The sequence below is a fragment of the Micromys minutus genome (assembly GCF_963924665.1).
Source record: "Micromys minutus genome assembly, chromosome: 9".
Classification (NCBI taxonomy): domain Eukaryota; kingdom Metazoa; phylum Chordata; class Mammalia; order Rodentia; family Muridae; genus Micromys; species Micromys minutus.
In genome coordinates this window covers 7,013,184-7,028,685 of record NC_137978.1, presented here as the reverse complement: position 1 = coordinate 7,028,685, position 15,502 = coordinate 7,013,184, and the positions used below count along the sequence as shown (strand labels likewise).

General features: G+C 40.4%; 1 protein-coding gene across 4 annotated transcripts in view; it reads right to left on the bottom strand.

Moving 5' to 3' along the window:
• The window catches only part of DOCK7 (dedicator of cytokinesis 7), a 174,791-nt gene that overhangs the window by 19,341 nt on the left and 139,948 nt on the right, over window positions 1-15,502 (bottom strand). For all 4 annotated transcript variants that reach the window (XM_080921575.1, XM_080921576.1, XM_080921577.1 and 1 more), the window contains 8 exons: window positions 15,020-15,116; window positions 13,730-13,826; window positions 11,756-11,890; window positions 10,680-10,832; window positions 4,983-5,141; window positions 4,306-4,406; window positions 2,920-3,112; window positions 2,146-2,289 (listed from right to left, as the gene is read on the bottom strand). In XM_080921575.1, the coding sequence (XP_080777701.1) occupies window positions 2,146-2,289; window positions 2,920-3,112; window positions 4,306-4,406; window positions 4,983-5,141; window positions 10,680-10,832; window positions 11,756-11,890; window positions 13,730-13,826; window positions 15,020-15,116 (1,079 nt within the window). The remainder of the gene's footprint in view (window positions 1-2,145; window positions 2,290-2,919; window positions 3,113-4,305; window positions 4,407-4,982; window positions 5,142-10,679; window positions 10,833-11,755; window positions 11,891-13,729; window positions 13,827-15,019; window positions 15,117-15,502) is intronic.

The following is a 15,502-nucleotide window of genomic DNA, read 5'->3' as shown; positions in this document are numbered from 1 at the left end:
AAATGAAAAGTAAGATGATTAGATGGTAATAATGGTAAGTCCACCATTTATTAAGACAAGCTTTCCCAATAGGTCTTTTAAGCGTATTACAGCTTAAAAGCCGAGTTTATGTAATGTATCATTTTCTTTGAAAGGACTCAAGTGGGTATGTTTTTATACTCTATATATCCATGAATACTTATGTTGATATATAATTCGAACTGGACACCCTATTCCTGTCTTCCCTATAATGACTTTACTAAGGTAACCATTTATATGTGCATATAAATTCTGAGAACTGCAAGAAATTCAATTATTATATAGGTAACAGATCTCTACTCTCTTATAATCAGATCATCTGTAGCCTCTGGAAAAACCTCAATCATTTACCTTTCCAAAACTGTAAGTTGGCATAGGAGGCTGCTTCCTAAGAAATTCTTGGGAGAGTCTTTAGCTACCGTGATCTTTAAGGACATACAGGGTTTGGCGAGTCTGCATTGAAGCCGCCCTCCCTCTCCTGCCGACAGCACTGGGATGGAGGAGAACATGGCCTTCCCAGGGTGTGGCACACCAGCAAATGTGCTTTCCCGAGGCTAAGACGTCCATGATCACAGGCTGGATCACAAGAGAACTTTAAGCAATAATGTAGCTTCAATGGGAAAATAAATTTAGCATAACTAAAATTCTCTAGTAAACATCTTAATTAAACCAAAAACGTAAAAAACAGTGTTAATCTAATAATATTAGAAAAGTTTCTGCACAACAGACCACTAGTCTTTAAGCTAAATGTACTTCTATGAATTACTGAAACAGCATATACATTCAGACACAGAAAATTTACTAAATTACTGTCAGAAGCAAAAACCCTCCAGTCTATGACAAAAACGAAATGGACACGCTTCTTGGAAATAGGACATTTTTGAAAGGACCAAATTCTGAAAACCAATTTTTAAGAGAACATTCATTATACTCAAACATGTGGGTTCTAAGGACCAGCGAAGATAAAGATCACAATAATGCCTGTGCACCAGCACTGACTAAACAAGGAGCACCCCCCACATATGAACCTTTATCCCTTCCTCATGCCAACCCAAGGGACAAATTATTATTAGCTGTGTTTAACAGTTAAGAGAAGCAAGACCTGCACAGACTGAATAACCAAGCTGCTAAGCCTGGAGCTCAGCCTGAGCTCGCCGTACTTAAGCAGTGTGCTGCAGAAGGGAAGGTAGGGCCTGGAGGAGAAATCGCGGCTCTAGGGGAGCAGAGAAGCTCTGGACACCTTCTCAAGCTTTGCTCTTAGCCGTTCATGGTCCCAACTGGTGCTGGGACACTACGCAGTAAAATCAAAGGAAGCAGGGACTCAGTCTATCATAGAGGCTCGAGGTTAGGGAGGTTAGGCTACGTTCCGTCTATAAATGCCCTGTCCTGTATCCCCTTGGCGGCTTCGGCTTCTATCTTCACATACAGGTGGAAGGGAGCAATGACTCCAGGACAGGAAGGTAAGGATGCAGGGTACTGACAGGCAAGAGCCAGTCCTTCAAAACCCAGGAAGGTTCACTGCACAGGCACAGTTCAACATATAGGAAAAAATTATCTCCAACTCATCTGAGAGAAACATTGTAAAAGTGTGTTAATCTACTCAGACAGAGCTTAAAAGCTTAGAGAAATTTTAATTTGTTCTTTCTTTTTTTAAAACTTAAAGGTTTCCGGGGCTAGAGAGATGGCTCAGAGGTTAAGATCACTGACTGCTCTTCCAGAGGTCCTGAGTTCAATTCTCAGCAACCACATGGTGGCTCACAACCATCTGTAATGAGATCTAATACCCACTTCAGGTGTGTCTGAAGACAGCTACAGTGTACACATATACATAAATAAATAAATCTTTTTTTAAAAATTTAAAGGTTTCATAAAATATTTTGTAAACCAAGAAAATAACTGTTGCAGATTAACCTGGTTCAAAAACAAGTAAATGCAAACACTGGGACAGCCACAGGACACTAGGGTGCACACAGTGGGAGCAGCAGAAGCAGAGCGGGAAGGACAGCTCTTAAGGGCCCCGGGAGCAAATGTTCTCGAAAGAAAGGCACGGGTACAAGGCAGAGACACTGACATTGGTGTCATTTATGGATCAGGAAACTGTGGGACAGAGTAAACAAGGTCACCTACCATAGAGAAGGAAGCAGCTGCTTGTTCCAGTAAACCCACGAGTCCTGACTCGGTGAAGTACTTTCCAGAGCAAATGCCCTCTTCATCTGGAGATACCACATCATCTGAGACAGCAGACTCTTCTAATACATTAGATGAAATATTCTAGGGAAAAGTATTGGAGAGGTATTGGCAATGAATCACTTTCCATAGACATGAAGTGACAACTAGAGTCACTGTTAGTTAGCTAAGGCTAAGAAGAGAAGCTGAAGTAGAACCTAAGCAGCAGAGCCCATGCTCAGCCGGAGAGACTCTGGAGTCAGCCTTGTGCACAGCCACTTTAAGATGATGATAAAATTACAAGACTGTTGCCAGAAAACTTCTCCCAACAGCAACTTGTAGGAAAAAATTGTCCTCTGGTCTTCACAGTTGAACGGAAGCACATCATGAACACATACGATTAAAAACATTTGTAGGAAAGAAAATCAAGATGGCTCAGCACTTAAGAACACTGGCTGTTCTTCCAGAGGACCTAGGATCAAAGCTCTAATTTCAGTCCCCAATTTAAAAATCAGGTTCTCTTTACTATCTCAGTGGTGGTGTACATGCCCTGATTACATTCTCAGAGCAGCATGGAGACAAAAGAGTGTAATCTAAGAGTGCACTGCCATTCACCTTGCAAAGGTCTAGCCTTACTTCCTGCTTTCTTTACTCACTGAAGGATTCCATACAACCAGGTTAAAGTAAAAACCAAGGGCCATATCTTGATCTCACATACACACAGCAGATCCCTACCTGGAAGGTTACACATCCAACAGGAAGATACTTCCGGTCTTCTAGCATGCTCAGATACTCAGCAACAAGGGCTGCTGAGTGGACCAGGCACTGAGCAGCTTCAGCATGATTGCTCCGTTCAGAGTGTTTGCCGGCCATGTTCTGCAACCAGGTCAGGCGCAGGTCTGGAGATGTCTGGTAGCCCTTAGCAATTCTAATCAGAACAGAAATGATTTTCAGTAGCTGCCAGCTTCCCAAACTGACTGGGAGTTCAGAGGGCTACTCAGATTTACCTGGACAAGATCCTGCCGGTACATCAAATTGCTATAACAAGTGTTTAAATGGCTAGAAAATGTCATTGTGTATGGATAAAGAAGTCACTATGGTGCACATTTTGGGCTGGGGTAAAGAGATATGCTATGTGGCTGCTAAGAAAACAATCATTTAAATTATAAAATATATAATAATGTATTTTATATAATATATACATTTATATATTAAATATATAATAAATACTTATATATATATGAATATATAAGGAAAAATAGAAAATATACATCTTTATTTGAAGAGTTTTGTTTTTTTTTTTTTGTGTGTGTCTTTTGCTTTACTTTTGTGTCTTATGATGAACAAAACTGTGAAAGAGAGAGCCACAGAGAAAGAAAACTCCGAGTTCTGTTTCTGTGTCTAACAAGATATAATGTCCCTAGAAACACTATCTCTAACCATAACTACAATTTGAAATTATGACAATTCATATTACATTATATAGTCATATACTATTTTTTTAAAGATTGCTTTTTACATTTAAAATGTGGGCTTATGACTTTTCCAAGAAGTTTGAGATCTAAAATACTGAATTCATTTTTTAAAAATTCTTTTTATATTTTTGGCAAGCAATAAATGTACTGTATTCTGAGGCTCTACTTTTGACCCCTTGCACTGCAGCCCCACAACATAGCAGCAAGCTGAGGCTAATTTTTAACTTTTACTTCATGTGTGTGTGTGTGTTTCGAGTTCACGCATGCCTATCCACCCAGTGTGCCTGGTGCTCATGGAGAGCAGAGAATGAAAGGTTGCGGGGAACAGTGGTAGATGGTTCTGAAAACTGAAGCCGGGTCCTCTGCAAGAGCAGAAAGCGCTCTTAACCACTGAGCCATCTCTCCAGTCCAGACTGAGTAGTTTAAAAGCACTGACAAAGAAGTAGCCTCAGAAAAGCGGTCTTTGCCTTCTACGGACACCAGGCACTGAGGTGGTACAGACATGCATACAAGCCAAGTACCCACACATCAATACATCTGTGTTACAAAGGCACTTAAACACTGCTTTACATTGGTCTCTTCGAATGTTACTCAAGTGTCTTTCTAATCCCATAATGCAGACAGTGGTGCGTCACGTGAAGGTCACCTGTACATGAGGTCAACCAGCATCTCGGGGTCCTCCTGGTGTTCCTTCATCTTAACAGTGTCAGAAAGGATCATATGGAGATTAAAAACCAAATCTTGGACCTGCAGTAGAGAATCACAGAAATACTTTTTGTCATTCATTCCCAGTAACTGAATGAGTCTGAAAGCTAGTTTTTAAGAAGCTTCTAGAACTCTGAAAACAAGTTACAGCAAGTATGTGGGTGTGGCAGAGCGAGGGTACTCTTCAGCAAAGAACGAAAACAGGAGGGAACTGTTTCTCACTGATTTTCCTAAAGGCAAGCTAATATTGATTATCAGGCAGGGACTGCCTACGTAAAGTGAGCAGAATTACACGCGCAGATTAACTATTGTAAGAACAGGTGGCTGTGGAGATGGTTGAGTCCATCCTCAGCACCAACAGGCCACCCTCAGGCCGGGTGTGGCAGCTGGCATTTCATGTAATTCCAGGCAAAGACAGGAGGGCCTTTGGGCCTTCCTGTCAGCATCCTAGCCACACTAGGATCTCCAGGTTCAGTGAGAGAAGGCAGGGACGTGACTGAAGAATGACAACCAACCTTGACCTCTGGGCCTTCACATGTATGAATAACACATGTGCACTCTCGTGAGCACACACACACACACACACACACACACAGCAGCAGCAGCAGCATTTCTCACCTGATCAGGAAACGTGGTTTCCCTCAATTCTAGATCTTCTTCAGCATATGTCAGAATAGTTTTTAGAGAGCGTCTTAAGAATTCTTCATTAAAATTCTGAGATGTACCCACCAAAGAGGACAGTGACATTGTGACTTGCATTTTCACTCTGGCAAAGTTCTGTGAAAGGGAAATTGTCAACATTTAAGACAGCCAAAATAAAATGTGCTTTTGTTTCTCTGCAAAAGGAAAGGGCTAGGATCATGGCTCAGCGCTAGGTGTTTGCTTAGCTTGTGTGAGGTCCTAGGTTCAATCCCAATACTACAAATAAAACAAAATCAAAGTTTAGTAGAAAAAGATGCAATTCTGAAACATATTTTAAAGTAATGAAATATACGCAATGTAAGCTGACTGTTAAAAGGACGAATGGACTCCAGGGATCGAAGTCCAGTTTCTCCTGCAGCCTTCCTTCCGCACACCCCAGCCCTGTGTCTGGAACCTCCGCTCACGCAAGGGATCAGATCAGCCATGTGACTCTGATTTTCACTCTCCAGCCCATCCACCAATTCAAACTTCCTAGTCTTACCCTGGCTCTGTAGCAGACCAACTGCTGTGGTCTCTCCTGGTCTGGCTTCACTCCAGGGAACTAGTAGATTTTCTCCTACAGTGTTCCTTCTCACTTCTCCCTTTGTCTCAGGCACCAACACCAGAGAACACTCTCTCCCTAGAAACCCACTGTGGCCAGAAAATCAGATCCTTCAGGGAATCACATCTTTGAAGCAGACCTGTTTTCTTCCCTCCTGTGGACCTTCTCAGTGCCCTTCCCATTCCAGCCCATCCCCATTCCTGTGTGTCAGCCCTAGATACCTGGAAACAAGTTCTACTTGGGGAACTGCAATGACCACAACACGAGGTGCTCAGAAGTACCTCCAAGCAGGCCGCCCACGGGTGCCACAAGCTCCCAAGACCCAGAGAGGGCATCAGAAACCAAGGAATAGAAAATCTAACAAAGATCAGATAACAAGACACAGAATGGGCTGGAGAGATGGCTCAGTGGTTAAGAGCACTGACTACTCTTCTAAAGGTCCTAAGTACAAATCCCAGCAACTACATAGTGACTCACAACCATCTGTAATGAATCTGATGCCCTCTTCTGGTGTGCCTGAAGACAGCTACAGTGTACCATCATAAATAAATAAATCTTAAAATAAATAAATAAAATAACCAGAATGACAATTATCCCAAACCCATATGCCAGCATAAAAACACAATTAATAGCAGCCAGGAAGACTCAGGATAATATGTCTTCATTAGAGGCCAGGAACACTACCATAACAAGCCGCAAGTATTCCAATACAAAGACTTCAAAATAGCTATTATGAATACTTAGGGAGGATATGAATCTACTAATAAAATCTAGTAGAATAAAATGAAAAAACAACAGTTCAGAACATGAAAGTAGAAATGGAATCACTAAAAACCAAATGAAAAATTTAGGAACTCAAATAGGAAACTCAGGCAAGCCATACCAACAAAATACAGGAGACAAGTCAGAAGAAATTGATACTTCAGTCAAGGAAAGTGTTAAAACCACCCAGCCAAACAAACAAGCAAACAAAAACCAAAACAAACCTCCTGGCACAAAGCATCCAGAAAATCTTGGAAACTATGAAAAAACCAACTCTAAGACTAATAGAAATAGAGAAAGAAGCATCCCAGGTCAAAGGCACATGGAACACGTTCTACAAAATCATAGAAGGAAATTTCCCTCACCAAAAAAGGAAGTGCCTATCAAAGTACAAGAAGCACACAGAACACCAGATAGACTGGACCAGAAATGAAATTCTCCAGATACATAATAACAAAAATACTAAACTTACAGAAGAAAGAGTATTAAAAGCTGCAAGGAAAAAGGCCAAGTGCATATACAGGCAGACCTATTAGAATAACGCCCCCCCCCCAATGGAGCCTTCTAAAAGGCAGAAGGACCTGGACAAATGTTCTACAAACTCTCAGTGACACAGGAGTCATCCCAGATTACTAAACCCAACAAAACCTTCAGTCAAAATAGATGGACAAAGAAAAATAATCCACAATGAAACCAAATTTAAGAAATAACTATCTACCATTCTAGCTCTAAGAAGGCACTAGAAACTTCCAATATGAAAATGTTAAACACACCGAAGAAAATACAAGGAATAAATAAGCTCAGAACAGCAAATCAAAATAGGGAAAAAAGACACCACCACAACAAAATGACAAGAATAAACATTTTATATCAATAACTCCAAATATCAATGGCCTCAGTGACCCAATAAACACTGATTAACAGATGGTCACATTATGAAACAGCATCTATCCTTCTGATGCATCTAAGAAACACAACCATTTTCTAAATTAATGATTTATTTGTTTATGTATGGTGGGTATTTTGTCTGCATGTATGTCTGTACACTAGAAGAGGGTGTCAGATCCCATGGGACTACAGTTTAAGTGCTATGAGCCACCATGTGGATGCTGGAAATTAAACTCAAGAACTTTGGAAGAACAGCCAGTGTTCTTAATTGCTAAGCTATTTCCCCAGCCTCAATTATATCTTAACATCAAAGGATAAACATCATCTCAGGGACAGAAGATATTTCAAGCAAATGGTCCCAAGAAACAATCCAGGGTAGCCATTTTAATCTGACAAAATAGTCTTTAGATCAAAACTAATCAGAACAGATGTTAAATAATACTACATACTCATTAAATGAAAAATGCATCAAGAAAATATTGCAATTAATTATGCACCAAATACAAGAGCAACCAAGTTGCTAAAAGAATACAACTACAGCAAAAACCACATCTAGCCTCTCACATATTGACAGAGATAACATTAATACCATACTCTCATCAAAAGATTGGTCATTCAGATAAAATCTAAGCACAGAAAGGCTGGAGCTGACATCATAAATCATTATAGATCATTTCACCTAAACAAAAGAATATACAATCTTAGCACCTCCAAAAACTGACCACAAAGGAAGCCTCAATAATACATAAAGAGGAAATTGAAACCACTGCATCCTGTCTATCCACTGCAGACTAAAGCCGGGCATCAAGAGCAATGGAAACATCTGAAAGCTTACAAATTCCCAGAAACTGAACAACTCACTACAAAATGAACAATGGGTCAAGAAAGATATGAACCCTCTTTAGAGTTGAATGAAGATGGAAGTACAGCATATCCAAACAGGAGACGCATGAAGGCCGTGCTCAGAAGACGTCCACAGCACTACGTGCCTGCACAAAAACACTGGAAAATATCCTCTTAGTAACTTAATAGCCAAAGTTCTAGAAGAAATCACACCCAAAAGGAGATGGCAAGAAATAATCAAATTCAGGCTCAAATCAGTTAAGCATATACAAAGAATCAACAAAATAAAGAGAAAATCAGCAAGACTGATAAACTCTTAGCCAAATGAACTAAAAAACACAAAAACTAAAAAGGCATCAACAACAAAATCCAACATAATTTCTTCAACAGAAATTGAAAGGACAATCTTCAGCTTTACATGGAAACACAATAAATCCAAGACAGCTAAGACACTGCTAAGGATAAAAGAGCTGCTGGAGAGACCTCCACCTGACTCCCAACTGTACTACCAAGCTCTCACAACGAGAACAGTATGATATCAGCATAAAAAGATACACCGAGAAATGAACACCCAGATTCCTATAGTCTTTGATAAAGAAACCACGAATACGGATACCACACATGTCTTCAGCTCAGGGCACCGAGTCTGCCGATTCTAGACCCTACCACTAAGCTCTGTTCTGACCTCCAGATCCACAGCTAAGTGGAGAATCTAACTCTAGCTTACCCAGTCCTTACATGGTCCTTGCCATGACAAAAGTTTGCTTAGACATACTGTGCATAAAGAACGGTACAGCAGAGTTTTACAGTGATGGTTTCAAGAGTTTACAGCGTGTCTTCTGTTTTACACAGTTTAAGTTCATTGCTGCTCCATTATTCCCTATTATACCCACTCTCACCGTGGAAGCTCATTGTGAGTTGTCGTGCCAGACACTGAACTTAGAGCCTCAGGATAGGAAGACAGGTGCTCCCGACACTGAGCTAAATTCCCAGATCATCTTATTAAAGAATAATTTAATCTACTTCTTTCCTATCTTCTTTATTGCTTCTGTATCTACTTTAAACACAAATTGTGATGGTTAGTGTTAATTTGATAAACTCTAGACTCACGTAGGTGATAAGCCTTCAGGTGTTATCTGTGAGGGATTGTTTTGATTAATCTAAACTTCTAAGAATGCCTGCAAAGGCTTTTTTCTTGATTATTGGTATGGGAGCACACACTTTAATCTGGGTTAGTCTATTCCCTGAACAGAGAGGCAGCTGCTTCCAGCCCTGCAGCCTTGCTGTCCTGCCATGATAAACTGCACCTTGAGCTATGAGTGAAAACAAACCTGTTTTCCCTTCAGTTGCTCTGTCAGGGTTTTTATCCAAAAAGAAGAAAAGAAACTAAAACACCAATGTTCCCTATTTTTGTCAAAAATCTTGTTAAACTTGACAGGCACTAAATAGCTCCAGTGATGCCTTTCCTCCAACTGACATATGTACTTGTTTGTCTTCAGATCTCATTCCTTGGTAGAGCTCAAGACCATTCTGTTTTACTGAATAGTTCCACCTGGATGTTGCATGGATAACGGAAATCAGTGTATCCAATGTCCCCTGTTGACTTTCTCAGTTAGCCCATACTCACAGTCATAGGATGAGCCTATTCCAGTCCCTACTGCCTTTACACTGTCAGTCTTTCATTCCTAAAACCACTATTTTTTTTAATGTCTTACTATTTACTTTATGTATATGAATACACTGTAGCTGTCTTCAGACACATCAGAAGAGGGCATGAGATCCCATTACAGATGGTTGTGAACCACCATGTGGTTGCTGGGAATTGAACTCAAGACCTCTGGAAGAGCAGTCAGTGCTCTTAACCACTGAGCCACTCTCTAGATCCAAAACCACTACTTTCATCAACAGCCACCCCATTTCTGACCCGAGTCACTGCAATAACTTCCTGGTTAATCATCTCACTATTTTTTAGGCCTGTACTCCATCTTTTGAGTAGTACTAAAATACTAATTGCCTATCACCCATTCCTTTATAATATGCCAGGGGCTCCCACAGTGTGAACAATAAAATTCAAGCCCTCAAGGGAGTAAATATATTACACTCTGTAGTGGGGACTGAGAAGGTGATAGTGAAGAGCAAACTTAGAGCATCATTGCCAGTTTTAAATTATTTTTAGTCAGAGATGCTAATCTATAAATGCTAATCTATGAATTGTCTCCCCCCCCCCCCAGAACAGGGGGGAAAAAACCATTTCCCAGAACAACAGAAAATGCTATCAAGAATAAGTTTCAAGAAATTCTATGTGTAGTCAAATGTTAGGAACGTTAAAAAAACTATGTAATTTATAATGCAACTAGAATCTTTTGTTTTAGGCTATGAGAACCTGGCCCCAGCAGAAATAGAGCAGTATGAGTCTCTATTACCCAACATGCACCACACATGTATATGCACCCATGCACACACACACTTTTGTAAGACACCCATAGGATGGGAAATAAAGATGTTCTGAGTTCTTAATACCTGTCTATTGAAGCTGCATTTCATTATGAACCCTGACCATTTTCAGGGCAGACACTTACATTCCCAATCTCAAAGTTCTGCCTCATGAGGAGGTAAAGGGAGGCACTGGCATGTGACCGGATCGTACTGATGCTGCTGCTGCAATGTCGGAGGAGCCGGAGGCACAGATCCGCACACTGCTCTGTCTCTTCCTCAAACAAGAGCTCAGGAAACTGTAAAGACCAGAAAGACATGTTAATACAGTCTGACTTAGAAATCTGATGGGTTAGCTCAGCAATGAAAGTGAATGGTTAAAAGACCACATGAGTTACGGTCAACAGAGATCAAAGCCAGATGGGGTTGAATGCTGGTGATGTCACTTGTAGGCAGCAGTGTGACCCTGGGCAAGTGGTTGGCCCAATAACACTACCTACTGTTGTGGCTTTAGTTGTGCATATGAAGAACAGAATGAACATGTAAGAGCATAACACAGACAAACAGAACCAGATGCACATGTTTCCGGGGTGGACACGACAAACAGGAAATAACCGGCGCAGCAGAGCACACAGCCACCTTTACAGAGCCAGGGCAGACTGCCTATACATTTAATTCCTTTTATTTTTTTAAAGATTTATTTATTTCATGTGTGTGGGTGCACTGTTACTCTCTTCAGACACACTAGAAGAGAACATTGGACCCCATTACGGATGGTTGTGAGCCACCATGTGGTTGCTGGGAACTGAACTCAGGACCTCTTAACCGCTGAGCCATCTCTCCAGCCCTACATTTAATTCTTAATAAATGAGTTGAAGAGGAAGATACACGGGTGGGAGCCAGAGCCCCATCAGAGAATGCTGTATCGCCATGCCCAGGACCTCGGCTCAATTTCTAGTACTACAGAACCCAGTGGAACAGGGGGAAAGTAAAAGGAGGAGGAGAGCCCACACTCAGTCAGCTACTGATTTTAGGTTTTTCTCAAAACAAAATGATTTTAGACAGGAAGCTGACTATCAACAAGTCAGGTTAACAAAAGTTCTGAAGGCAGAATCAGAGTCAGAGGACCAAGGGTATTAAGTGTTTAAAATGAATTTATACCACACTGACCGGCGAGTGAAGAAAGTGAAGTGACAGAAGACCACAGGTACAGCCGGCTCACCTTTGAGACCAGGGCTCTCTGTGTGGCGAAGCAGTGCTGCAGATACACTGCACTTTGGTTGCAGGCCATGCTCTGAAGTAGCACTTTGAGCACACCACCCAGAATGCTCTCTTTGGATTCTGTTACAGACACAGTCTGCAATTTAAAGATAAAAATGTAAATAGACATGTTCTATAATGAGACGAGGCAAGTAAAATACGTATGAAAATCCAAACATTTACAAGACGAGAAAATGGCAAAAGCTGGAAGGACGTCAAGAGAAGACGCCGAGCAGTGTTCGGATGGAAGAAAAAGAGGAGTGAAAAGGCCAGAGAGAACTCAGGCTGGCTGTGGGAAGGAGCACGGTGGCAGGAAGAGAGGAAGAACATTCCAGGACGCGTGTACATGAACTTGGACATCTGACCTGAAGCACCTGCAGAAGTGCCCATGGCAGATAACATTTGCTACATTCCAAAAGTAAGTTTTTATCTCTCCTCCTTTAAGGAAAGGAGTCCTGGCTCTTGTCTGGGGACTTGAAACTACTCTATAAAGAAGCATGAACTAAAGACAAGTTCCTCCATGACACATGTCCTTAGAAACACACGTGGCTCTTTTGCCCAGTGAAATGTAGTGTGTTGAGGAGTGAGGCCTGAGCAAGTGCCTTGCACAATCTCTCTTAGAAAATATTTACACTACCAGGAAGGGTCAAGATTTGAAATGTAAATGAATAAAATAATAAAATCTATTCAAACTATTTCTTTTTCCTAGTGGTTTAGACCTAGTCCAACCAATAGATCATTAAAATATAAAGCCTTTTAAGTTCTGAAGAACTCCCCATTTTTGTCATTAAGTAGTTAAGAAATAGAGAATTTTAAAAACTATTTAGTATTTGTCATCTTGTGTGATTGTCTACATGTTGTAAGAGGGTGTTGCGTGTCTTCTACCACGCTCTATTTCTTTAAGGCTGGGTCTCTCTGAACCTTGTGCCTTCCTCACTAGGCTGAAATCCAGCAAGCCTCAGTGGCCCGTCTTCACGTCCTTTGGAACTGGGTCACAGGCATATGTGAGACACCAGGCTCTGTTACGTAGGTGCCAGAATCTGGGCTGCGGTCTTCACAATTACACACCAACTGCTCCTAGCACTGAGTCATCTCTCTAGTTCCAAGAAATACTAGGTTTCATGTACTGAAATTTTCAATCAGGATGGCAGCCAGTAAAATCTAAGTCGACTAACTTTAAGGAAGTAAATGGAACAGACTACAAAGAGAATACAGCATGCTATGAAGTGGGCAGCACTGTGACAGCACGGAGTTAAGACCCTGAGAATGGCAGAGAGCGGGATCGTCAGAAACAGGTGACTTATTTACTAAAACAACTGGAGCATCCTGGTAATGGATTCACACCCTGGTTCTTCTACGTTCTTCCTGTGTGATCATGGGGCACTGAAACATCTCTGGGCCTAACTACTGTTGCCCATGAGAGCAGGATAACAATCATTTCAACAGCCTTTTTCTTATGAAGACACGTAAGTTAATAGTCATGAAGTGCTCAGAACATTGCTTGAAACACTTCCTAAGTGGCTCATGCACTAACAGGGTACTGTTATCTACAAAGTGACTGATAAACAGTTTACAGTTGGGTGAAATTACAAAAAGGGTCATTAAACATAAAAACGTAAACTACTGCTTATAATATGTAGACGATACAGAATAAATCCAGTATATCTCTATGCTGTATGTTAAATATATGCCAGTGGGATACCTCATTATAAATATAGTGGCTGTTAGAAACACAAAACAAACAGATGTAGATTTTATAAGCACCCTCAAAGAATAAAAACATTTGAAAACTTGGGGGAAAATGTATAACTAGAGAATCACCAACTACTTAGAACTATGTTCCACTACTGATGTCTGAGCACCATTTGTGTGGCTCAAACTGATTTTCCAATCTCCGTCTGCCAAATCCATACTTAAGCCTCTTGCCCATCCTTGCCTGGACGATGATCTCTAGCGTGTCTAAGATGATGAGGTTTGCTTCAGTAGCCAGGTTTCCATCAATCAGTGCTTCATGCTCTATCTCTGCTCTTGACCTGATACAAAATATTGTAAGAAATTTTACTTGTCTTTCCAAAAGCCAGAAATTTAAAAAAAAAAAAAAAAAAAAAAGTCTTAAAGACTCATTAAAGCAAAAACCTTGAAACTATTTACTTCAAGGAAAACTTACAAAAAAAGTATAAAAGATTCAGTATTTAATATATTAAAATGTTTTGTTTCCCTATACATAGCAACATATACACCTTTCTTTGTTTTGAGACAGGTTCTCACTGTGTAACTCTGACTGGCCTGGAACTTGTTATGTAGACCAGGCTAGCCTCCAATTTCTATTTCCAATAGAAATCCGCCTGCTCTCCCTCCCTAGTGATACCACACCAAGCAACATATCCATCGGTCCCCACAAAATGCCACTGAGGGCATGCATGTCTCTTTGCCTTTCAGGCCTACAGCACACCTTCTTCACAGTCACTGCCACAGACACCAGGTGGTGCTGTATATATTACATTTCTGTATGTAAGACAATGCTCAAAAGCTGAGTGCTCCTCCTAGATCCCAAACATTTTCAATGTATTTACCAACAACAATAAAAGCACAACATTTTCTATGACTTTATCTAATTTCCTCTTCACCATTCATACAAATATTATCAGATAGTAATTTAACTCTTAAGTAAGACTGGATGTAATCATGCATTAGAAACAAAACTTAAAAAAAAAAATAGAAATAGTCCTGTGAAGACTTGATGCCCCAGTGCAGAGGAATGCTGGGGTGGTGAGGCGGGAGTGGGGGAAGAGGGCACTCGCATAGAAACAGGGTGAGGGATGGGGATTTGCAGTGGGGAAACTGGAAAGGGAATAACATTTGAAATGTAAATGAGTAAAATATCCAATTAAAAAATGGCAACAGATACTACTAACAAACATACATTGTATAGTGTAAAAACATTTCTTGCCAATTATAACTCAGCAAAACAGAATATTTTGATGCTGAAATCAGTTCCAAGATGCATGTTCCATGGAGGATTAGTTGGGTAAATGAGTGTGCTTTATTTATTTTTAAACCAGTTTTTAAATATGCAATATATTTTACTATAACATATAGTTATTTTATCAGTTTTTATTTAAAATTTAAAAATCAAACATAAACACCTATCTTCTAAGATATGAATGCCTAATAAAAATGAAAACCTAAAATGAACTGCTTTGTGCTGATGTAGAAATCGTATTACTTATCGAGCTTCTCTGTGTTCTGACGCCAGTGAGTCATGTCCTTTCTCCACCGCAGGTTTTCTTGGCTCCCAAAGGCACTTCCAGACGGGCTCCTCTCTGTCAAATCAAGTTCAAAATGGCTTTTCAGTTGGACTAGATGAACACACATTTGACAACACACAAGGAATAGTGGGTATTCTTGATTTTATAAATAGCCACTTCTTTGCATTTTAAGTGGAAGAACTACGCAGTAATGATTTAAACATTTTCACAATAACTAAGGAGGAAATATTTTCTACATAGGATTTATCTTGGGGAAAATCTTACCCTTTTAAATAAGCAAAGAAACATGGGTGTGTTGTAAGGCCAAATGAATGCCTTCATTCACAAGAGTGCACTGAGATGTGTTTAGTGGCTGCTCTCCCTGCACATGCTCATGACTTCAGGCGTACACAATGGTTACTCAGAACTTTATCTGATTGGTTTGCTTATCAACTTCTATT